Source organism: Pteronotus mesoamericanus, unplaced genomic scaffold (assembly GCF_021234165.1).
Source record: "Pteronotus mesoamericanus isolate MK-2021 breed Mesoamerican mustached bat unplaced genomic scaffold, CSHL_Meso_final scaffold_54, whole genome shotgun sequence".
NCBI classification, from domain to species: Eukaryota; Metazoa; Chordata; class Mammalia; order Chiroptera; family Mormoopidae; genus Pteronotus; species Pteronotus mesoamericanus.
The window spans coordinates 21,574,046-21,598,938 of record NW_026555321.1 but is presented as its reverse complement, the minus strand read 5'-3'; the positions used below and the strand labels follow the sequence as shown (position 1 = coordinate 21,598,938).

Genomic DNA, 24,893 nt, shown 5'->3' with positions numbered 1-24,893 from the left:
AGAAAAAAGAAACGGTTAGAATACATTCTAATTGTGCAGATGTAATAGTAATTAGCATCTTTTGCATGACCTGATCATCATTATCATTTGCAGCCACCAAGTTAGAATGAATCCCATTAAAGTATAGGAAAATAACCTCAGTGTCCTTTTGTTACTTACTACATCCCTCAAATCAGCCGATGAATATTTATCCATATAGAGGTTGCCCTGGCCTTGCAAACTCGCATGGGGCAGGCCTACGGGTGGCATCCAGGCTGCAGAGTGTCCCTGTCCTCCCTACCGCATGTCTTCACTGCCGCTGAATGAATGACCCCTTGAATGTGCAGGGCTGTTGCTATCAATGTAAACAACTTAGAAAAATTATTGGACAGAACCATGGTGGAAGATGAGAAAAGTTTAGGTAGAACAGCAAAATTCATAAACATCAGGATGCACTACTGGCAAAACTACTGGGGCTTTTCTCCACTGTCCGTCAGTCTGTCCTCCTTTTGTTTCTCACCACAGAGAAGAGAAGATGGGGGAGGTTGCCAGGGAGAAGTACCAGACACACCCTGACATGGGCAGATCCTGTTAGAGCTAAAGGACAGGCTGCCGGGAAACGGCGGTGCCCCGGGCAGGGCCCAGGGACGTCAGTCCCGAGGGGACGGAGATGGAAGGCCAGCCTCTGCTTCCTGGGACGGGGAAGGGAAGGGTGAAGGTTCTTAGCGCCTCAGAGGGGTCCTTTATTGTTTCTTGGGGCTTGAAATTTCCGATTTCCTCTATTATTTTTATAACTGTTGCCTTAAAATAAGTGGCATCTTTCTTTTAAAAACAATAGTTCGCTGCTATGAATACTTTATTCATTTAGTAAAATTTGTTTTTAGTAGAAAAGCATATTTACCCTGGTCTCTGGGTATTAAGCCCAGTGGTGACTCGACCACCTGTTCTCAAGTGGTGACATATCCAAGGGACAGGCTGGGGTCCAAGAAAAAGCAGATTATACCTTGCCCCTGCCAGTAGAGAAGAGTCTTTAAAGCAAAGGCTACTTCCAGGAAATGCATGGAAAGAATGGCATCCTGGAGCCCCAGCAGGGGCCTGGACAGTGGTGGGGTGGGCGGAGAGAGGCCTCAGCTGTGTGCCTTCTGCGCCGGAGACCATAGCTGTCTCCCAGGGCCTGGACAGCCAGCGATCGGGCATGTTGCCTTAGTGGGGTTTCCCCAGAGAAAGGGACTTGCAGTGTTGAAGTAACCAGCGCTCCCAGCTTCCCCTGTGGCTGGAGATGAGGTGGGGGTGAGTCCCAGAGGCTGGCTCGGCCATGAGCTGGCACTTTGTTCTGAAGGAAATGGGGAACTGGTGGAGGATCCCCAGCTGGGGAGAGTGGCTCAGTCACATCCACACGTCGGGAAGGACTGTCATTCAGGGGCCTCGGAAGAAGGATGGGTGGGGAGGGGTCCAGACTGTTCTTCCTGACAAAATGGAGCTCACCCTCCTGGGTTTCCATATCCTTCCTCTAGTTAACCTCAGGTGGCTTTTAGGAATGCCCACTCTGCCCAAGGCTCTGCACGGGGCACCCTGGGATAGATGGGGGATTCACCCATTTTCAGGTCAGGAGGCAGAGGATCCGTGAGAGCCAGTCATGCCCCAGGACTCATTGTTTGTGTGGCAGGATTAAAATTTGAACCTGGGTCACTGTGAGGAATGCAGTGAGCTCTTGGGCCTCATGCCGCTAAGACAGGCCCAGGCCAGGGAGTGGGGAGGATGGGACAGAGGACCACTGCGGTTATGAGGACATGACGTGTGGACATGACGTCAGTTATAAATGCCTCTCGGGGGGTGTGTCAAGCTCTTTGCTGAGGAGGAGCTGGCAGACCTCAGCAGGGGCTGGGCAGGAAGAGGCCTTTGATTCCCCCAGGCTGGTGAGGGGCATGGAGCCCTGAGAAGGGAGGAGGTCCGGGGGCTCTAGGAAGGAAGCTGCTCTCCCTGCGGGAGTCTGATGGCGCTGGAATTGTAGATTGCATAGCAGGCACTCTCTCCTTGCACTGAATGAACTGCTGCTTTGGGGTGGTTCAAAGGGAGTTGGTAGAGAGTATGGGGGTAGCTTATACCCTCCAAAGTCAGCCCTTGGCCCACTGCATAGAGGAAAGACACTACCCAGGGTTCGGCTGAGAACTAATTACTAAGAAGGGAAGAACCAAAGTAAGTGGCTGGCCGCCCCCTCCCCACAGCAGGCCTGGAGCTGTCAGGGCCCTGGAGACCCCGAATCAGACCCGGGTCAGCCACCAGCCAGTGGTATGGTTGGATAAGCCCCACCCCATTTCTGGCTTTCTCGATGTGTCTCCAGATGCTACTGGACTGAGTGACCACTGCAGCCGGTGGCGCTCTAGCTCTGTTTCTATAATTCAGTGCCAACTCAGAATAGGATGCCAAGCCAGTAGCATTCCCAGCCTGGAGATGGCACTGCCGGCCGGGGCGTCAGAGGGGCTACAGAGATGGGAGTATGGGATCGGGGTGTCTGCCAGCTATTTTACCCTCAGAACTTCTGCCAGCAGGCCCAGTGTAGGGTCCTCTCCAGCCTGCTACCTCTTCTCCTGGGAGGCATTCTTGCCCACCTCCCTGGGCTCAGCCTTCCCTCGTGTGCCCCCAGGGTACTCTGGCTCATTGATCTGAGGATGTGTTTGGCCGAGGTTGCCAGGCAACAGGAATGGGGCTGTCCTGCCCTTCCTGTTGCTGGCAGGCATTTATTCTGTACAGAGAGGACCTATGATGAGGACAACAGAACATGTGACAGCTCCCAGGTACTCCAACTCGAGGACATTTCCTTCTGCAGCCAGGCAGCGGGTGGTAAGCAGGGAGGGCTGGGAAAGGGCTGGTGCCAAGAGGGGTACGTAGCATCCCCATGAGGCCACGCCCATTTACTGACCCGGCCCCAGCTCCTCCTCCAACCCGATCCCTTTCTCCATCCTCCCGAGACCCCAGCTTCCTCCCCAGGCCTGCCCCTTGCTCTCTGGGTGGTGTTGGAATGTAATAGGACTGCTCTGTGCTCTTTTCTTCACCAGTCACTAGGGCAATTATTACCTTTTGGGGTTTCATGAAGATGAAGACATCAGTGCATGACACATGGTGAACGCTCAGGTGATAACTAATTTTGTTAATGAAATAGTGACAGCAATCCCCTCTTTGTAGATGTATGAGAGAGAGATAGGTAGGGGTGCAAGGTTTTGAGAATCATTGATCTGTCATTTTTGTGTCTTAATAAGCTGCAAGGCGCACATCCGTGTAATCTGACAGGTAGAGCTGCATATCTTGTTTTATAAATGAAGAAGAGGAGACTCTGAGAGATGAAGGCTTTACATGGAGTACAGGACCCAGAATGGTTACTGCTGAGCTGGGAAGAGCTGCCAGGTCTTTGGCTCCATGGCAAGTGTTTTCCCAGCTGCCCATCCCAGCAGGAAGTGGGGCAGCCTCACCCTGCTCTGCTTGGTGGGACCCCCACAGCGCCTCACGGAAGAGCTCCTCACTTTCACAGCTCTCATACTTCCCTAAGGAGCACAGCCCAGGTGGCCGCAGGGGCAGAGGTTTTGAGGTATTGTGATTAGAGCAGAACTTGGCGAGGAAGGCAGGTAGTGAGTCTCAGCCAGAATGAACGTTCAGTACAGAGCAGGGCTGTGGGTGTGGTCTGCTGGAGTTGTTTGGGGAGGCTTCGCAGAGAACGTTGTGCGCAGCGAGCAAGAGTTCACTGGCAGACAAGGAGAGGGGCACAGTGATCAGAGGGCCAGGCTGTCTTAAGGTCAAAGGCTCTGAAGGGCTTGGGGCTTCCAGGAACGGGGCATGGTACAAGGTGGTGAACCCTGGCTGAGGTGGGTGTAGCGCGGCGGGAGAAGGCGTGGAGCCTCGACAAGTAGGCAAAGCTTCTGCACACAGGAGTCTGGGTCTTCCCTCCAGGCAGTGAGGACCCACTGGGGTGTTTTGATTGAGGAGAGACCTACTCATGGATTAGAATATGAAGGTGGGTTGTGGTCCGATTGGAGGTGGGAGATCCAGGCAACCTGAACTGGACAAGACGGGGAACGTTCTGTGGATAAAATTAGAGGAGGGCTTGTAAGAACTGTCAGCCAAAGTCCCCTCTGACTCTGAGGTTTAGCCCCACTGGGGATGTGTATTTTCTTGATTCTTTTCTGTAGAGTGAGGACCCAGGAACAGTCAAGGACTGTAGAGGGGGAGCTTTTGTTCTTCTCTACAAGGTCACACCATGCTCAGATGTCCCAAAGTCGGCCACCTTGAGTTCTGCTGTCCTTCCTGCCTCCACCATGCCTGGAGTTCCCTGACTGCTCTGTCCTGCCAAGGGGGGGGGGGGCTCCAGAACTGCTGGCAGCTCTCCCAGACTCTTCCCTTTGCCACCTGCTCAGGGCAGAATGTACTACCTGGTGAGAAGCTGGTGATTAGGTATGTGAGCTCTCCAACCTCTGGTCATTGGGTCTGTGAGCTCCCTCTGCACCCCGCCCCCCGCCCCCGTCACTGGATATGGGAGCTTCCCAATTCCCTCTGGCTGTTGAGTCTCAGAACTCCCTCCGCCCTCTGGCCATGGGGTGTGTGAGCTCCCCTGGCCCTCTGTGCAGCTTCCTATCACTCCTTCCCTTCCTCTCTCCCATGGATTCCCTTGCTCTTCTCTGCCAGCTTCCAGCTCCCCCACAATTTCAGGGAACCCTGAGGACTTGAGGGAGGCAGTGATGTATAGCGGAGAACCCCCTTCTCTGCCTTGGAGATAGATACCCAATCTTAAGCTGGCTGCACAAAAAGTGAAGGGCAAGAGCCAGGGAGCCAGAGTGGGGGCTGCCATCCTGAGCCCCGCCCTAGCCCAGAGCCGGCAGCCCGTTCAGGTCAGTTGGTGCCGTTCCCCATCCACAGGTCAGCTCAGGGTCTGTTCTCAAGGCCGGAAGCCCCAACCCTCAAAGCCCTGGTGACCTGCTCCTGGCTCCTCCTGCCTTCGCCCAGGCTGTGCCCTCGGAGGTTACTGAGCACCACCTGCACTCCATTGCCGGTGTGGCTGGTGGGTGGAGAATATCCTGTTATGCCTCATCAGTGATCACAGCATGTTTCAGTCACCACCCATGGGCCCTTTGAGCGGTGCCAGATTAATTGTCTCTGAGGTCAGGGCAGGTGAGGAGATCTGTTCCCTCAGCTGGGTGCTCGGCCGGGGTGTCTCCCCCGCCAGGATGGCCGGCCTGCAGAAAAGCTGGCCTGGACGCTGGCCACGACCGCTCCGTTCAGCTTTGACCTGCGGGAACCCCCTTTGGCCCCCCATTGCCCCTGCCCCTGGGCTAGAGGCAGGACCAGAGCTCCATTCCTGGTTCAGACAGGTCCCTATGGGGGTGGTTAATTGTGAGAGGCGGGGAAAATGTTCTGTTCCAACCCCGTTGCTGAGTGGGGAGTAAACACTGCACAGACTGAAGAGGGTAAAGTGAAGCATTTAGGACAAATGTTGCTTGTTGATTTCCCCCTCCAATGAAAAAACGGCAGGTGAGGGGGAGGTGAAGAGAGCTGTGAAAGTACTGAGATGGAGGAGGGAGGCACTGCCACCAGACACAGACACACCTAGACCAGCCACACTCTTGGGGCCTTTTTTTGTCTGGGGGGCGGGGGGTGCTGTGTGCTAGGGCTTTGGAAAAGCCAGGGGTGGTTTGCAGCTCGGGGCAGTGGCGCTGTCCATTCCTGGGTTCTGACCAAAGGGAATTGAAGGCTGAGGTTTCCCGCAGAGGCATTACCGCGCATTGGGGCACAGGAGGGATGGGACCAATTCTGTATTTGTGTGGAGGACGAGGTGAGGAGGGGGCTGCTGCTTTAACAAGGGCTGATAGATAACCTTCAGCCGGGCAGAGCAGGAGGAGTGGAGGGAAGGGCCCTTGCCTTGTGCTGGGGATGAGGGAGGATGTGCATCAGCCTCCCTGCCCCTGTGCTGCCAACGCCCGGCTCCGGTGAGCAGGCCGAGCTTTGTCTCTCCCTCTCCAAGGTCAGGTGGCTCTGCCCCCCTGGGCCCTGCAGTTCCCAGTCTGGGCTGCGCTGAGCAGGGTGTAGCATTGGGGCCAGGAGGTCTGCGTTTAGTTCTACTCTTCTTTGAGTAGAGAGCACCTCCGGAAAAAGCACTGCTCCCAAAACAGTCACATATTTTTTAGGATATTAACAGATCCCACTTGTACCACCAACGTCCAGAGATTCTTCCCTGATTCTAATTCAGTAAGTCCCCCTTCCACTCCCCCACATCCAGCCAAAACACTGCAGGCTTCTGCCCACATCTGCGTATGAAATTCAGGCCTGAAAAGGTGCTCAGTTGGCCCACCCACTCTGCTTCTCTGCCACCTACATAAGAAGAACGCAGAACTCTGGTGTTGGGACAGAAGAACTTGACTCCTCCCCTGCTCCCACCACGCAGCAGAAGGGCCACTCTAAGCCAAGGTCCTGGCGTGGACAGCTGTACTGGCTCATTGTCCCCCTCAGCTTGGGAGAGGGCTGGGCATGATGTGGGAGAACTGGGCAGAGCAGTGTGCACAAATAGACAGCGAAGTAGACACAACAGGGGTCAGCCCCTGCCCACCCACAGCCTCCACTCAGGCCAGCTGGTAGCTTCGATCTTAAGGCAGAGAGACGCGTGAGCTTCTTTTGAAGGTGATTAGCTACTTCACACTGTCGGAAAGGAGGCAAAAGCTGAGTGAAGAGTAGAGGCATGCATTTCTCAAGAACCTGTGAATACATGAGGGTGGCGTGGACATGAGCCAAGGTGACCCCCAGTGAGTCACACCCTTACATGCCCCCCCCCCGAATGCAGGTGGAACCTGAGACATGCCTCTAGCCAATAAGATACAGCAAAGGGAATTCGATGTCCCTGCTGTGATTGTTTCTTTAGAAGGCTTCTCTTGCTGGCCTTGAAGGAGGGAGCTGCCATGTTGTGAGAGGGTCTGTGAGGGGGGTGACATGGCAAGGAGCTGGGGATGGCCTCCAGGACGGAGGAGCAGCCCCTGGCCCACAGCTCCCGAGAAAGTGGACACCTCAGCCCTCCAGCTGCAAGGAACTGAATTCTTTCAGCCACGGCAGGAGCTTGGAAGTGGACCCTGAGCTCCAGAAAGCAACACAGCCCAGCTGATACCGTGGTTACAGCCTTGTGAGACCATGGGCAGAGGACCCAGGTGAGCTGTGCCAGACTCCTGCCCCATAGGAACGATGATATAATCATGTATGTTGTTTTAAGCTACTAAATTTGTGGTGTTTGTTACACAGCACAAATAACTCATACAGATGGGGTGACGGGTTTTGAGGGAGGAGACGCCTTAGAGATGCCCTCGTTTTGTAGACAGCCAGTTGGAGCATCCGGGAGGACCTGCGATCTGCTCCCGGTTAAGCAGTTGGCTGGGGCCACCCACAGCAGGCATGAGGGAGGCCCCTGAGAGCTGGGTGCTGGTTCTCACTCTGTTAACGCATGTGACCTTGAGCAAACCCTCCTGCTTCCTGTGCCTCTGATTTTCCTGTCACATGATCATACATTCTCTGGGAGCCTTCTTGGTATTCTGAGGCCACTCTGATCTGTGATCTTTCTAGAAGCCAGGCTTCTGTGCCTTGGTATGGTTTACTCTTTGCCACTCCTTGGCACCCCCCGTGTTGTGTAGATCTCCCTGTCCTGGGCACACTTGGGTAAACCTTATGGACTCAGAGAGACCTCTGAGATGGAGCTCTTGGCTGTGCACCAGGAGAGATACTGCCTGGCCATGGCTCTGGTGCTGTGTGATCTTGGGCAAGCGGCTGCTCTTCCCTGCCATCACACTTCAGCTCAGTGAGCAGCTTGGACAAGGTCAGCTCCAGAGTTCTTGATGCCCCCTGCCATCTGTGGGGCTACATTTGAGAAGGGCTCCTTACGGACCTCGAACTTGTGGGAAGTGGCCAGGGGAGCCTGGCTATCATCTCCTTGTCCTGGGTACCCAGGCGTTCAAGTCCAGTGGGCAGACTTGGGTATTGACCAGTTCTCCTACTCCCTTCCCCTACCCTGGCTCTCTGGCCACCCCAAGACCTGACTAGCGTCATTTCTGGTCCAACAGGGTGGAGACACAGTGCTCCACCCTGCCTGCTGGGTGGTCCTGTGCCCCCTTCCAGCCCACAGTCCTTGGAATCTAGAGTGCCTTTTCCATCCCAGAACATTAAACATGACCTGGAAAGCTTTTCCTACTCTTTGAGTGAATCCTGAGCAGGTGACTTTGAGTCTCTCCCAAGGGTTGGAGGAGGTTTCTTTCTGCTGACCAAATGGGGAGGTCTGCACATCCACTCTTCTTTCACGAGCTGGCTCTGGAGCTCAGGGCCTGGGGTTGCGTGCACTTTTCCCTTGTCAAAGCAGCAAGGCAAACAGCAGTGAGCAGGCTGTGTGAGGAAAGGAAGAGAAGCTGCGCCAGCGGAGGGCTGGGATCCCCCTAGGCTCGCGGAGCCCTCAGAGTCAGCGCCCGGGGCTGACCGGCCCAGGGGTTCCTCTGAGAAGGGGTGGGCATCCAGGAAGATGCGCTGCCCACAGTGTCCTACAAACCTGCCTGAGTGAACCTGGTCTCATGGCCAGGTCACAGCTGTGCCCCATGGATGGGAGCCCTGGCTCCAGTGTCACAAGGCCCCTCTGACTGGACCTCAGTGCACATAGGAAACACAAGCCATGCCTCTCAACACTCTCTCCCCACTCTCACTGCCCCACTCGTCTCTCTCTGTAACGGAGACTTTTAACATCAGTGCCACCAGCAATTCGCTTGGCAAGAAAAGGATAAACATGAGCATATATATTACTTTACCCAATTCCATGCTGTGGATGGGCCAAGAGTTCCTATCAGTTAAGTAAACTACCAAATCGCATTAATGCTCGCTTTGCCAAAAGATCAGCTGGGGTGGGAATTAAGCATACACCTACGTTTCTCTCAAACGTGCATATACCCACCATGCATTCATCCTTCACAGCACCCAGGCACCACTCAGACACATGGACATAATTAGCATGTGTAGGGTCTGGCTGCAGCTGGGCTGAGCTCCAGGCCGACTGAAATGGACTGCGTTCTGCCCACCCGTCTGGCTCCAGGCCGACTGAAATGGACTGCGTTCTGCCCACCCGTCTGGCTGCCCAGGAAAACCAGGCCGGGGGGCAACTGCGTGTGCTGTGGGCAGGAGCTCCTCTTCTGGGCTGATGTTAGAGGGTGGCTAGCCCTCACAGCCAGCCGGCGCCGCTGATGATGTTGCTGTGGAACCTGGAGGAGAGACCCTGTATCTATTTGAAGCCGACAAGAGTGTTTGAGGCTGAGACGGAGAGGGTCCAGACGGTGGGTGGATTGACAGTGGCTGGGGGAAGCTGTGCAGCCCACACGAGTTGTGTGGTCAGAACTCAGGTGGTTTTCAGGAAGCCCTGAAGATGTCTTTGTAAGGTTCTCAGTTCCACAGCTAAGACACCAGCAGAACGAGAGAGTTCCCACACACCAGGGCTTCTGGCGCCTATTTCATTGAGTGAGTGAGTGAGTGAGTGAGTGTGTGCGCGCACGCACGCATGCATCTTAGGGCACACGCATGCATGATGGTTACACACGGGTTCTGCCCACTGAACTGATCTATCAAGACTTGCTCCATCTCCTGGCCTGCGGTTAGGAGGGCTCACAGCAGTTCCCCAGTACCCAGCTAGGTCCTGGCTCACTGTGAAGACTAAGTTGATGCCAAATACAGTTATGTTCTAGTTCCTTAGGAAAATGTCATGTTGACCAGAATGTTTAACTAATCAGCACAATATTTCCTGAATGTGCTAGGAATCTGAGAGAAATGGATGTGTGCATGTGTGTGCATAATTTTAAAAACCAACATTATTTTGACATAACTTCAGGCTTATAGAAAATTGCAAGAATAGTACCAAGACTTCCCATATGTCTTTCACCCAGAATATTAACTTTTTACTGTTCTCAGAGGATTCATAACACTTTTGTAAGGTAGGCATTTCTACCAACATTGTAAATATGAGGAAGCTGAGCCTCGGAGGATAGTATAGTAACTAACCCATGATCATACAGGAAATAAGCGGCAGATCCAGGATTAAAATCCAGGTCTTTAAAGCCGGTCAGACTTTTAAGTGCATGTCCTGACTGTGTTGGATGTCGTGTGACCGTGCAGGTGTCCTCCTTCTGCCCAAAGAACTTCCTGTCTTAGGTTGTAGATCTGCTAGAATGAATTATCGTGGCATTTGATTTTCTTTATTTTACCTTCATTTTGAAATATTTTTGCTGGGTATAGATTTTCATGATGATATATATATATACACACACATTTTGCCTTTCATTTTACCTCATATCACTTCATTTTCTTCTACTTTGTATAGTTTCTGTCAAGGTAACAAGATTTTTCTTCACGTTTTCTTAGGGCTCTGATCCAACATATTGTAATAATTTTTGTTTCAACAGTCCCTTTTAAAGAGAATTCTATGATATGAAAGAAATCTTACCGATTTACCCATGGAGTGACCGTTTCCTGTGTTGCTCATTTCTTTGTGTAGATCCACATTTCCACCTGGTGTCATTTCACTGTTTCTTGAAGGATGTCCTGTAACGGTTCTTGTCGTGAGGGTGTCCTGGTGATAAAGTCTGACAGCGTTGTGTGTTTGAAAAGTATTTCTCTGTTTTTGAAAGATGTTCCGTATTATATATCTAAGAGCTATTGAATTCTAGGTTAATAGGTTTTTCCTTCAGTGCTTTGTAGATGTGCTCCATTGTTTTCCTGCTTGCATTGTTTCTGAGGAGAAATTGCTGTCTCTTTATCATTGTTTCCCTGTACATAATGTGCCTTCCTGCCCTCCCTCCCGGATACTTTTGTGATTTTTCTCTTAACTGTTGATTCTGTGCAGTTTATGATGTGCCTTGGTTTGGTTTCTTTTATGTTTCCTTTGCTTGAGGTTCATTGAGCTTTTTGGATTTGTGAGTATATAGTTTTCCTCAAATGTGGAATATTTTCAGTAATTATTTCTTCAAATATATTTTTCTGTTGCCCCCGCCTCAATCCTTTGAGGTCTCCAGTTCACATATGTTAGGCTATTTGACATCATCCCACAATTCACTGGTGTTCCAATTATTTATTTTTATTCTTTTTCTGCGTGTTTCCAGTTGACTGATACTTTCTTCTGCAGTGTCTAATATTGTTAACCCCATCAGTGTATTTTAATCCCATACATTGTAGTTTTTTTTAACCTCTAGAAGTTTGAGTCATGTCCTTTTTAATATTTTCCACATCTCTGCTTAACTTTTTGGACATATGAAACATAGTTTGAAGAACTGTTTTCTCAACGTCATTGCTAATTCTAACACCCGTGTCAGTTTTGTATTGGTTTCAGTTGATTGTGTTCTTCCCCTCTCTAGGGGTATAGTTTATTTTCTTTGCCTGCCTAATAATTTTCTTAGTGGATCCTAGACATTGTGACTTTAGCCATGTTGTATACTGGGTAGTTTTTGTATTCCTACAAATATTGTCAAGATTTGTTAGCTGAGACCAGGGCGGTGCTCGGTCTGGGACTAATTGTTACCCACTATTGAGGCACCACCCTTCTGACTCCACTGCCCAGTGTCCTGAGGTTGATGAGACTTTTCACTGTGGAAACAAGAAGGGACAGGCACTCTCCCAAGCCCTGTGTGGATGCCAGGCACTGTTTCCTTTAATCCATTTTAGTCGCTCTTTCCCCAGTCTTGAGTAGTTTCCTTACACACAGTTACTCATCAGTCCTCAGAGGAAAACTTGAAGGAGCCCCTTTGCAGACCTGTGGAGTTCCTCTCGGTGCATCTCTCTCCTCTCTGGTACTCAGTCTTGGGAACTCCAGACTCTCAGCTCCATTCAGAGAGTACACCAGCTTCCCCCTGGCTCCCCTCCCTATGCTGGGGCCTGAAAATTTCTCAAGGAGATCATTTGGGGGAAGTTGTGGGGCTCACCTCATTTGTTTCATGCCTCTCAGGGGTCATTGTCCTGCAGTGCCTGATGTCCATTGTCTTGAAAATCATTATTTCATATATCTTGTCTGTCTTTTGGTTCTTTTAGGTAAGAGCATACATGTGGCCCTTATTACTCCCTCTGGAATGAGAAGCTCAAATCTTGGGCCCTTAGTTTTTCATTGAATCATTTATTTGTAGGGCACGTCCATCTGGACCCATGACTGAGCACATTGACTCGGCAGGGGATGTTAGCGCCCTTGATGTTTATCTGTGATGTTCATCCAGTTGATTATAGAAACATCTAAATTTGCCCTTTAGGTGGTCACATGATTTCTACATTCTGGACACTTTTCAAGAACTTCCTGCTTTTCAACTCTAATAAAAGCTCAGCAACTAGTTTGGTTTTATCTTACTAGTACTGCGAATACCACAGCTGCTCATGTATTTTTACTTTCTTTAAAAAATTTTTTTGCTTTGACTGCCAGGGAGATCAGGCAATTTCTGAGTCTGACTTCAATGACTTGAGTAAGATGATACAAGATGTATTTCTGTAAACAAAGTTTTTGTTCCAGCCTTCTCTTTTTAGCTTACTTCTCCTTTGTCTTATCTTTGTCCTTTGTCTCCCCGCCCTGCTGGCCACCTGTTTCCTTGGAACTCTCCTCTTTCTGCCGAAGGTGAAACCTCTAGGGAAAGAAGCAGGAGGTGGTGCAGGGCGTTGGTCCAGGAAGGGAGCCTGAGGCCAAATCTCCAGGGCCCCAGCCCGCTTACCATGTGGCACCCCGGCAGGCCACCCCGTCCCTAGAAAGCACAGGGCTGCGTTATAGTGTCCAGTTCAGTGAATGGAGCGGAGGACGGACCGTCCTGGGAGTGTCCTGTGGGTTCAAAGATACTAGATGAACTCCCCACCTGGAGTCGTAGCTTTCCTGGGTCACAAGGACCTTTCCTTTCCTTTCTCTGTCCTCATTCTTTATCCATGGTTGAAGCATGGACTGTTCTGCAGGTGAGATTCTGTAGGACTCGCTCATCCTGTTCCTTTTTACTCTGATGGGAAGCTGGGACCCTGAGCGGGGACTGTGGCAGGTCTAAGGTCCATAGCCAGCCAGGGGCACCTATGACGCCAGAACTTCCTTGATAACCCCAGGCTTTCTCTTTTCCCGCAGGTGGATTGAGGGGAGTGGATGATGCCTTCCAGCCCTGACTCAGGGCAGGCTTTCCTGGGTTCTCTGGGCTTGGACGGAGGAAATGGGACGGGTGGAGGGCAGTGGGGAAGCGTGAGAGTCAGCCGTGGATCAGCCTCCCAACTGAGCAGGAGGAAGGGCCTGGGCCAGCCCAGCCCACCGCTGTCCTGCGGCCCCTTCTGCTCTTCCTCCCCTTCCTCCTCTGATTTTTCTTCCCCGAGTCCCTCGGTGAGGCCCAGGTGGCTGAGCATCCTCTGGCAGAGGGAATTAACACACTTAATTAAAGTGTCCAATGAAGAGCTTTGCGTATTTCTTAATTACCATCTCAGTCTTTTGGGGAACAGTTTGAAATGGGATTTTTCGTGCGTTTCCTCATTTAGCCGACAGTGAGCCCGTCGGCCCCTCAGGGCTCAGGTAGGAGCTGGCAGAGCCCTGGTCTGGAGCCACCTTTCTGCACACTGGGTGGCAAGGTGCGTGTGGAGGGGGGAGCCCAGCCTACCCCCCGCCTATGCTTGTTCAACTTGCAGGAAGGTTGGGGCTGGATTTTGTGTTTTATGAAAAGAACAAAAGAAAACAAGGATCAGAGAGACGTTACTGATGTCTCCGCTTGTTCTTGTTACCACAGGGCCTGGGGGCTGTGCACCCCACAGTAAGGCCCTAATGGGGGACTTTGTGGGCAAAGCTTCCCAGGGGCGCAGTGGAGTCCTCTCCTGAGGCTCCTGTGGAGCGGGAACCTGGGCCGGGATGGTGTGGACTCCTTCCCAGCTGCAGGGCAAGGACTGAGCCCCTCGGCCGGCCACCGCTCCCAGCGCTCACACAGCCTTTCCCGTCTGTGTTCTGCAGACTGAGCTGATGGGATAACTGAGCCAGCCAGCCCATCGCCGAAATAGTTGCTGGCCTGAGAGAGCAGATTTGCCTTTTCAGCTGCAAGGACCACCTTCTGACAACTGCAGACATTCTCTGACCTAGAGACTATGAGCCAAGGATATAGAGACCCTTTCCCAGGCATTTAAGGGTGGCCCGCAAATGGCAGTGGGTTCTGCCCATTCTTTTCTGCCTCCCACTCGGGGCCTAGTTCTGTGACCCCGAGGAGGACCAGGCAGGGCCCCACTGTCCAGCAGTGCCCTGGAGCTGGGATGGATGCTAAAGGGGAATGCGTGGCTGAGAGCAGATTGTGGGTGCAGGCCCTGGCTTGGCTTGATAGGGGGCTACCTTGTGGATGGTGCATACTCTGCCAGGTCTTGGCAGACCCTCCATGATGTCTCCAGGTAATTTCTTGTGCTCTGTCTCATACTCTGCTTCATTTCTGGCCGTCACGACAGTCTCTCCACCCACACCCCCCATGGAGATGACAGGGCAGAGAGGGGTCCTTCATGGAGGGAGTCAGTGCCGGCATGGAATCTGGAGGCTCACGGTCCACTCAGCTGTCAGCCTGTGGCCCGGCCACATGCCAAGCCCGGGAGCCCTGGGTGGGTTTGGGTTCTCGTGGCAGTCATGAAGTGTAAGTAAGTGACAACTGTATGCAGAGAACGCCTCAGTCCCACATTGCTGACTCCATCCAGCACCTCCCCGGGCACACTGTTCCACTCACTGATGCCTGTTCTCCACCAATCAGGAGCCCTTCAAATGCCACCAGCTTCGGGAGGCCGCTTCTGTTTCCCAGCAGAAGGTGACCTTGCCTTCTTGTCGGCCTCTGAGTAGCCCTCACCCAGGTTGCCTCACTTCTGAGGTATTTGCACCTGAATCTAGCTCCACCACTGGACGAGGCCTGCTGGAGGGCAGAGGGGCGCCCGCTTTCTCACTGTGAACTCTGCCCGGCAGGGGCCAGGCACACAGTGTGCCCCCAGTGGGCATTTGTTGAGTGGGTAGAGAGACCTCACATCCTCTGCCGCGACCTAGAAGCCACCCTAATGTACAAAAACCTAATTACCTGGGACCTGCCACGGAGATGGGGACTGGGGCTCACAGGAGGCTGGTGGAGTGAGTGGCCCCAATGCATGGGGTCCAGGTGAGTGCCGGTAGCTGATGGCGAAGGGCCAGCATTCAGTTCCCCCTGCCGGGGCGGAGTTTCTGGGGGGGGTGGGACTGAGCTCATCTGGACGGCCCACAGGTGTGCAAGACCCCTGGGCCAGCAGCTTACATGTGGGTAAGAAAATAACTTTCATGGTGATATCACCAATGGAAAATAATCTTCGACCCTCAGCTCATGAGATTGAATGATTATGGTCAATCATGATATGATTTTCTTCTGAATATAGTGCTGGTACTAGGGCTTTGGTCTGACAGTTTTTTTTTTTTTTCTCTTTTTAGAATGATACTTTATTTTTCCATTACAGTTGAGGTACAATATTATGTTAGCTTCGAGTATACAACCGAGTGATTAGACATTTATATAACTTAAGTGATCACCCCGATAAATCTACGCATCTAACACCATACACAGTTATTACAATATTATTCACTATATTCCCTATGCTGCACTTTACATCCCTGTGACTCTTCTGTAACTACCAACTTGTACTTCTTTTTTATACATTATTTTTAATTGTCTTTTTTCCCTCACCATGGATCCCCCCCGTACCCTCTTCCACCTCCACCCATGCCCCGCCCCCCGCAATCACCACACGGTTGTCCATGTCCAACTTGTACTTCCTAACTTGTTCACCTCTTTCCCATCCCCCACAACACCCCTCTGATCTGACAGTTGTAAAAAAAGCTTTTACGGGTGACCTGAATCCAGGGTAATACTTGGTGTTTGCCCCTCATCCGGGTTGTTTGGACTCAGTAATAGCTCCATCGTCTGCTAGTCACAAAGCCAGGTGACAAGGAGGTGCCCCACACTCTCCTCTGAATCTGGCCAGTCACTAGGTGCTGTCACCCTCCTCTGCTCGCCATTTTTGCCTGCTCCACTGCCCCTGCTTTAACCAAAATCTGACATCTCTTGCTGAACTCCTGCCCCTAGTCTTTCCTTGTAGACCACGTCTCCCATAGAAGTCTAAGTTTTCTTCCCAAAGCACATTCCTGTTGCTCTGATTACCTAGTGCTATGCAATGAGCCACCCCCAAACTTAGTGGCTCAAGACAGCAAGAACATTTACTTTGCTTAGGAATCTGTAGTTTGGGCAAGTCTGGGCAGGGAAATCAGGTTTCTGTTCCACTCGGCATCAGCTGGCAGCTTGAAGACTGGAGGCTGGAGTCATTGGAAGACTCACTCACCCACGGGTCCACTGCTCGCTGCCCCCTGTGGCTCGGGGCCTCTGTTTCTTGCCATGCATGTCTCTCTGGTCTCCCTCATGTAGGCGCGTTGGGCTTCCTCACAGCGTGGCGGCTGGTCGAAGAGACTGCTTCCAGGGTGTGGGGAGCCAGAGCACTCCAGGCAGAAGCTGTGCCACCTCTTCTCCCTAGCTTTGGGAGCAGCACAGTGCCATTTCTGCCACAGTCACAGGCCAGCCCAGATTCACCCCTGAGTAAGGTGTCAGTGGTACATTGTGAAAAGAGCACGTGGGATGGAGACTGTTTTGTGAGCCATCATGGAAATTATGAAGTACCACACTGGTCCCCACCACCCCTCTGCTTAAGACCCTTCGGAAGCTCCCAATACCCTTGGGAGAGCATCCATGCGCTTTGATGTGGCACCGTGGCCTGGCTCTCTGGCCTCTGCCCTGCTGGCCTTGCTTCTCTGTCGGCCTGCCCCCTCTTTCCCTCCACAGTGGGCCCCAGAGATGGGTTTTGGGTTAAATCGACCCTTTGGCCACATGGAGCTTCCTGGAACAGTGTTGGTCACTTAGCCCGCTCCTCACACATCTGGTCAGGTCCCACTTTCCCTGAGACAAAGCTCAGATGTAAAGGCCTCCGAGTGTGTCCCCCATGGTTCCTGCACGTGCTCATACCCCCAGCCCCCGATGTCCCGACATGTTGCCTCCCATCTATTCTCACAGGCTTTTTATCTCCCCGCCTCTGTGTTTGCACACACTGATCCCTCTGCCTGCAGTACGCACTCTCTCCCCCTTTCCGCAGCTCGGCAGCTGTCCTGCTTCCTCCCTGCGGCCTTCCTGACTGCCCGGCCACCTGAGCCCTGCCTTTTGTGATCTCCTGCTTTGCTGCTGGTCAAACCTTTCTATAAATCAGCACAACATCATACATGAGGCGTGGGCTTTGGCATCAGATCTGGGTTTGCACGCCAGCTCCACTGCTTGCCAGCTTTGTGACACTGGAGACAATAACTCACTGGATCATGACAAGGATCATATGAAGGACCCTCAGTAAAGCAACGAATTTCTTGTCTACCAAGTAGAATCCCAGTAAGAGTTCGAGTTCCTATTCCTTCTTTGTAGAGGTTCCTGGTAAATACTCAGTAATGAATTTTCTTATCCTCAATCAGTTGAAAGGAAAAATGCATCTTTCTGCTTAATCATGTGGGACTAAACTACCAGAAAATTACAAGAATATTGCTGAGCCATGAGCTGAGATGTAGAAAAAATACAACAAATCTCTATAATGATCTGGCCGCTTATTTTTAATGAAATCCTGCTGGTAGAGCTGAATCTTTGCCTTTGGAAAAAGCTCCGCTTTGCTGTTCTGGTGTCTCCGACTGCTGTGAGAAGGGCCTCGGGACAGTGTGACCTTGAGAACAGAGCTGTGTAGGGAGGACCACTGTCTCAGAGGCGGTAGAGGCTGGCGGGAGGGCAGGAGGGTCTCCGGGGAGCATCTCCTGCCCCTCCCACACGCCTGCCCTGTCTGAGCTGGCTGAACTCCCTGGCCCCTCTTGGGTCTCCCCTTGGCTACGGGCCAGGGGCGGTGCCCAGTCAGGTGACGGCTGCAGCTACCCTACTGCTTTGTGCTGAGACTGAGGGAGTGGCCATGTAGATGGGCTGTGCATGCTCACCTCCTCTAGCTTCCAGTACCTTCTCCTCAGGTAGGGGGTGAGCAAGGGGAAGCAGCCCTGAAGAGGGGAGAGGAGCTTGGCCCATGGCGGCCCTTCTACCAGCTCTGCTCCTCATGTGATGCCAGGCCAGAGCCTGGGTGACAGTATGCAGGGGGCTCCTTTTAATCAGCTCTGTCTCAGGGCTCTTGGGAGCCTCCCAGGGACCGTGTGGAGGCCGCCTTTCCTGTGTCCTTGTCAGACAGCATTGCCCGGGGTTTCCTCCGAGAGCTGCTCAGTGCCCTGCGTACTGATGAGTTCTGCCCTGGAGCCCTGGCGTCGAAGGTCAGGGTGGAGGCCCTGCAGTCAGATTTGTTCAAGTTGGGGGCTGGAGCAGGACACACCAACTATGTGCCCACAGTGAAGAGTGCAAATAAATGCCACAGGGATGAGCCATCGGAGGGAGGCCAAGCTGACAAATGCAGAAGGGGTGTGAGCCACGTTCTCCTGGCAGCCTTGGAAAGAGAATTGGGTGGTCGTGGGGAGCTCTGAGGCAGGGAAGAAGAGAAGTGAGGAAAATGGGCCTAGAGCAATAGTAAGAAGTTCCTTTTTGCAGCAAATCAGTAATGATCCAGTCATCCAGTCCAGGACTCAGTTGGGGTACTGGACCCCCAAGTGTGCGAACCTGCCCACCTTGGCTTTCCAAGCCCTCCTTGTGCCCCACAGGGCACCTCAGTGTCTAGTTTCTGACCTTCCAGATCAGGCCCAGCACCATCCGAGGCGGGAGAGGCCTCATCTGCAGCTGGTCCCAAGGAAGAGGGGCCTTCGCTTGGCAGGGGCTGTTCCCGGGAACTCCATGACATCCACGTTGATGACAGTAATGACCTGGCAGGATCCTGTAAACCCAGCTTAACCCAAAGGGTCAGAAATAGGGACTCCACTCTCCAGGCAGCCTGATCCTGACCCCACTTGGCTCTGGCCTGGGGCAAGTAGCTGTCGACTCCTTTCCCCCTTGTATAAAGTGGGGATCATGTGAATACCCGCCTGTGAGTTGAGGACTAAACAGGCTGATGCTAAGGGCTCAGTACAGCATTACTGCAGGCGTGGAACCCTGCGCACTTCACGCAGCAGGTGTCCCGACTCCTCTGTTTACTCCTGTCATGTAATCTGTGCCTGGCACAGCCCCTGCTGCGTGCCTGGAACATGGCCTGCAAATACACCTGTTGCCTACGATGGTTATTGTGGGAATGTTCAGAAAATATTGGCTGTGGCCGGGGCCCCACACCTGTTCCCCCTGCGTAGTCCCAGGCCCTGGGAGGCTCAGGAGGGGCTCACAGTCCCCTCTGCCCAGGGCCGCTGGAGACAGACAACCGTGGTGGGAAAGCAGGGAAGCCAGCGCCAAGAGTTCTCCATTGTGCTTGTCCCCAATTCTTGGGACTTCGTTGGAATTTTCTCCTTCTACCCTGCAAGCCTGCACTAGCCCACTGCCAGTGGCCGGTGTCCCAAGAAGGGGTGACTTGGCATTAGAAACCCTTGTAGGGATTTCTAAGTTCTCAGCTACTCCGTGAACCTCCTGTTCTTGTGTGGCTTTCTGTGATTCCACCATCTCTCCTGTGTGTCTGCTCAGCTGCCCCAGGGAAAAACCCGTTGGGATCCCTGCTCCCTGAGCTTTCCCTACAGGACTGAGATGCTGAGTGTCGCTACCGAGGGGAGTTACCAGCAGGCTCTCTCTCTGCCTCTCTTCCTCGGGGAGGCCGGAACTTTCCACTGTCCCTTGGAAAAGGAGGAAGCTGTGTTCTCTCCAGTTTCGTCTACCTCTTGCTGGCTCAGTGTTGCCCCACTTCTTACTCGGGCCGGGGCGGGGTCCCCTTAGCAGTTCCCAGCCAGGTCCTTCTGTGTGGGGAGCCCCCTACTTCTCACCTTCCTGTGAAATTTAAGGGGAGATTTAAAGGAATTGGAAAGCACTTTGTAGATTAAATGTCCATCAAGAGCTTTTCAAAGGACAGTTTGCAGGTAGAATTAGAAGAGACCTTGGGTGCATTACTGCTCACCCCCAAGATGTTGTTCTAGAAACGTGGCTATTCTGACACCTGCTGGTTACTGTGATCCATCCTGACACTACCCACCCGCAGTTGGCGCCAGACTCCTCAGGTTTAAGGGCACAGACCCCAACAAGACTGCCCCCAGCTTCAGGTGCCAGCCACATGGGGGGTCCCCAAGGATGCCCCACTTCTGACCAACTGGCTACAAATCCAAGGGCTCCTATAACCCTCCTCCCGTACCATAATTCGCCAGAGCAACTCATAAAACTCAGGAAACTGCTCTACTTAAGATTACAGTTTTAATGTAAAGGATACAGATCAGGAATAGCCAAATGAAGAGACATCATGGGCAAGGTAAATACAATAGTGGTGATTTGCCGTTGTTTTTTAATCAGATATTCTGGAAACTGCCACAGCCATATCAGTTATCTGTTACCTCCTTCCAGTTTTAAGCATTTCCCATGTACCTGGCACTTTTATTACCTTATTTCATTTCTATTACTGCCCTGTGAAGTCTTTGATGTTATTAGGTCCACTTTTAAATGAGGCATTGAGGGCCAGAGGGGCAGGGACCACCTCAAAATGAAGCAGCTAACCAGCACCCCAGCTAGGATTTGAATCCAGCTAACTAACTCCGGGTCAAAGATGGAGCCGCCTAAACTTGCCCCAAACTCAGCCCATCACATGTTCCTTCTGGCTAGAAGACAGCTGTCTCTCCGTTACCAGTGTTGGCTGTCAGGAGGTGGCTACACTTGTCTTTGATATGTCGCACCACTGAGTCTTCCAAACCGGAAAAGGACCTGTCTCAGAGGAGCCCCAGTGGGTTGTCCTGCTCCATTCAGGCAGTGTCCGGCCACCCCACCAGGCCCCGAGCCTGTGGACACTCCATCTGAGAATCGGAAACAGGCAGAATGGAGAACTCTCTGGCGCCGGCTCTCCTGCATGGTTTCCTACCATGGTTGCCTGCCCGTGGTAGCCCGGAGCAGAAGGGACTGTGAGCCTAGCTCAGCAGGGCCAGTCCCTTCTGAGCCTCCCAGGGCCATGGCAGACTCGGTGGGACAGTGTAGAAAAGCACTCCGTGCTGGAACTGACTTAACAGATCTTGCTTTATCACCCTTGCTCCCCTCCCAGATGACAAAAATGCTACTGTAGGCATTCCTGCCACTGCCAGGCCCCAGGGGACCTGCACGGGGTTAGGTCAGAAGCCAAGCCCTGCAGTTTGGGAAATTAGTAGCACTCATGGGATTCCCAAGTAACTTTCTGGTTCTCTTAACCAGAGCCGTGGTTCTCAGTTGGGGTGTTACTGCCTCTAAGAAGGCATTTGCAATATCAGAGGAGGCGGGGGGAGGGGCGGCGGCGGTGGTGGTCCAGAGTTGTCCCAATGTTAGGATCTTGCTGGAATTTACCCAGTGAGGTCCACTACTGCTAACCATCCTACAAGGGGCTGGACAGTCAGGCACACTCCACAAAAAATAGTCCTGCCCATGAGAGACACTGGGGAATGTCCCATTTGCTTCCCCTGCCTCCTGGTTCCTTAAAAAGCTGCCTCCCTCAGCAGACTCCAGGCTGAGTGAATGGGAACTAAACAGCCTGCGTCCAGTGCAGCCTGTGGCCAATGACGAGGTTGTATTTCCAGGTGAACGTGGGCCGGTGTGGGAGGAGCATCTGTCTGCCACCCGCTAGCACGGATTCTTCAATAGTGGCTCTTGCATCGGTTAGGCTGTTGTGGGTCGAGAAAGACCTGGATTTGGGTGGTGAGGATTCACAGGGCAGGGTGAGGCCTCCTCTTGGGAGTCCTGGCAAGAACTCCCCTGTGGCCTACCGGGTGCAGACTCAGCCACCTTGCTCTGGGTCCCTCTCCCTGCTCTGCCTTTTATTGTATTTCTGTGTCCGCATTTCATCTTTCCCTCTGGGTTTTTTTGTTTTATTTTCAGTTTTCTTCACATGAACTGTGTTTAGAGGACACTAGCTCAGATGCTGTGGCTGAACCCCTCTCTTCTTGTTGTTTTGCAGTCGGGAAGACGTCTCTGATCACGAGGTTCATGTATGACAGCTTCGACAACACGTACCAGGTGAGGTCCTGGGTGCCCTGTTCCCTCATCACCCATGGTGACTGCAGCCATGACAGTTGCCTGGAGACCACGGTGGCCCCTCACTGACATGAGAGCAGGGTGTTCCTGGGGCCCGGGGCCTTTGTTTTGCCTTGAAGAAGCTTCCCATCTGTGCCCTGGCCCCAGCCTAGTAAAGACCCTGAGCCCTTCTGAAGATCCAAACCTTGGCAAAGGAACATTTTCCAGCAGAGAAAGGACATGTTTCAATCTGTGTCATCTTGCTGCCCATGGGCAGGTCTAACCATTAAAATGTTTGGTTACTTGGGTGGGTCGTCACGCGGAATAGGAGTGAGAAGATGCAAAATAATGGAGGGGAAAGAGCAGTAGTAGAACTTGCCCCTTGAGCATGGTTATGTTTGCTGGACCTCACGCATGTGCATCCTCCTACGCTCAGACACACACATCCGTGCACACCCAGATGCTGAGGCACTTCCTTCCCTGGAGAGGTTGATGTGATGGGCGGGGGGGCTGGGGGGAGCGACATTTGGCTCCTCACTCTCAGGGTGGTCTTGGGTCAACCAGTGGCCCAGAGATGGCTTCAGATGGCCCAAAGGCTGAGCTCTTGAGGGTCAGTAACATTTCAGTTTCCTGACACCGCTGGTGTGTGAGAGGTTTGTACCAAGGAAGGGAATTTTCCCTGCAGCTATAGCTTTCTACAAAAGGTACCAACTTTAACCATTTTGACTATTTTTAAGAAAAAAGATACTGTTTTCTTCCCTAAAACAGAGACAAATGAAATTGCATTTTTCTAAGCCAGTGGGTTCTTTGAGGTACCGGTTCCAAGGGATAAGTGGTGTTTGAGAGAAAAAGGCAGGAAGGAAGGTTTAGTACTTGTATAGATTTAGTGAACACTGGTGAACCGAAGTAAATCAGCTTTTCTATCGCAGACCTTCTGAGGGCCTTTCCTGCATCAGTGTATGGGTTTGTGCCGAAAGGGGGGTGTAATATGTGGGAGCTCCCAGAGGTACCTGGCCGTGGAATCTTCTTGTCACCAAGTCCTCAGGGGAGAGATATTTATAGAACACACTGGGACGGCTGTGCTGAAGTCCCTCCGCCTCCCTGGGCTGGCCGAGGCGGCGGAGCTCACGGCGGGTTCCAGTTCTGTGTCTTCAGTCTGCGTCCTCCTCTGGACCAGTCATCATCTCTGCCCCATAGACAGCGCCTCTCACTGCCTCTCTCTAACTTCCTCTTCCTCTGCTCTTGTCTGAAATGCCAGATAACTAGTGGACTTGGTAGGATCTGACGCAAGGCTCAGAGCCTGAGTCTCCGGGAGAGGAGCCCTGGGGCATGTGCGCAGGCCTGGGCACTGGTTTTGGGAAGGTGTTCTCAGCCTCACTGTCCTCGCTGTGTCCTCCAGGCTGGGGCTTTGTGCCACCACAGCCTTACCAAAGGCCTCACCTCCCCATAAGGGGAGTTGTGCTGCATGCATTTGGGATTCCAGTCTAGCAGGCTGCAGTTCTAGAGTCTGACTTCGTGTTCTGTGTGTGTGTGCACACACACATGTGAGAGAGAGAGATTTCATGGATGTTATTTTAATTATTTGATGTTTTTGAATATCAAGATATATATTTATAATGCCTCTTGCTGGTGTCCTGATGGCACAGTGAGACTCTCATCTGGTTGGTGTTCTTGGCAGTGGCGGATGGTAATGGGGACCTTAGGCCTTTGCAGTGACCCTCCTTGGCATGGATCAGCTCCTCCCCACGGTGTGTGAGTCCCTCAGAATCTTAGCCCACTGCCATCTCCAGTGTCATTTCCCATTGCTCACTGCTTGTCCCATATCCCATGGTCCAGTTGGCCTGCTGCTCCCCGCACACTGACACTGTGGGAGCTCTGCACCGTGGCTCACGGTATTGCCGCTGCTGGAATGCCCTTCCTTCTCCTTTGCTGTGAAATGTTCTTCTGACTCATCAAGGCTCAGAGCACAAGTGTGCCGGTACTCCACCGCCCTCCATGCCTCCCTGTCTCCAGCACATTGTCCTAGGGACCCATTTAGCCTTCGGACTCCATGGGAACTCCTGTGGGCTCTGGGCTTGGCTGAGGCCACAACCCCTCGGATCCACCACTGTACTAGTCAGCTGAGCACAGGGCCCGGCCACGGCTGCTGTCAACTGCCTGCTGATAGCAGCGTGGCTTGGAGAGGCCGCTGTCTGCCTTGGCTCTAGACCCCACATGACCGAGAGGCCACAGAGGCCCTACGTCAGTGTGGTGAGAAGGGAAGAAAGCCCACAGGGAAGCGAGTGCCCCACTGCAGGTTTCTCTCTCCCTTTTTCTTTTTCAACCGGCAGAGTTTCTTTCCCAATACCCTTTAAAATGGTAATTAGGCTAGGAGACGGGCCTCCAGTTGTGTGCATACACAGGCCCATCTTAATGAGGTCTCTAGGGATAAAAAGGGGGAAATGCTATTTTGTTTGTTTCTCTTAACAAAGTAGATAAGATCTCCAAGGGCCCTGGGGGATGCCCCTCGCTGCCCCCTGGTTGACTGCTCCTAACCACCCCCCACCCACATCCTGCACGTCGGCCAGTACAGCCCAGGCGCCCGCTGCCACCCCACCTCACTTAGCTGAGGCACCTAGACGGTTCCCAGGACCAGTCACCCCTCCCTCCTTCCCATCCTTCCTGCGTGCCCCTGGCTCTGTCATGTCCCCTGTCCCCTCCCTCATTCGCTCATTCTGACAACAGATGTCTGTCAAGTGCTTGCTTGTTTGGAGGGACAGCAGGAGAAGAGGACCTGGTCACAGAGCCTTGTCCCCCCCTTAGCCT

At 52.7% G+C, this 24,893-nt stretch overlaps 1 protein-coding gene across 1 annotated transcript in view; it reads left to right on the top strand.

The window, feature by feature from the left end:
• The window catches only part of RAB6B (RAB6B, member RAS oncogene family), a 55,193-nt gene that overhangs the window by 5,303 nt on the left and 24,997 nt on the right, over window positions 1-24,893 (top strand). The window contains exon 2 of the mRNA XM_054595111.1: window positions 22,033-22,091. Within this exon, the coding sequence (XP_054451086.1) occupies window positions 22,033-22,091 (59 nt within the window). The remainder of the gene's footprint in view (window positions 1-22,032; window positions 22,092-24,893) is intronic.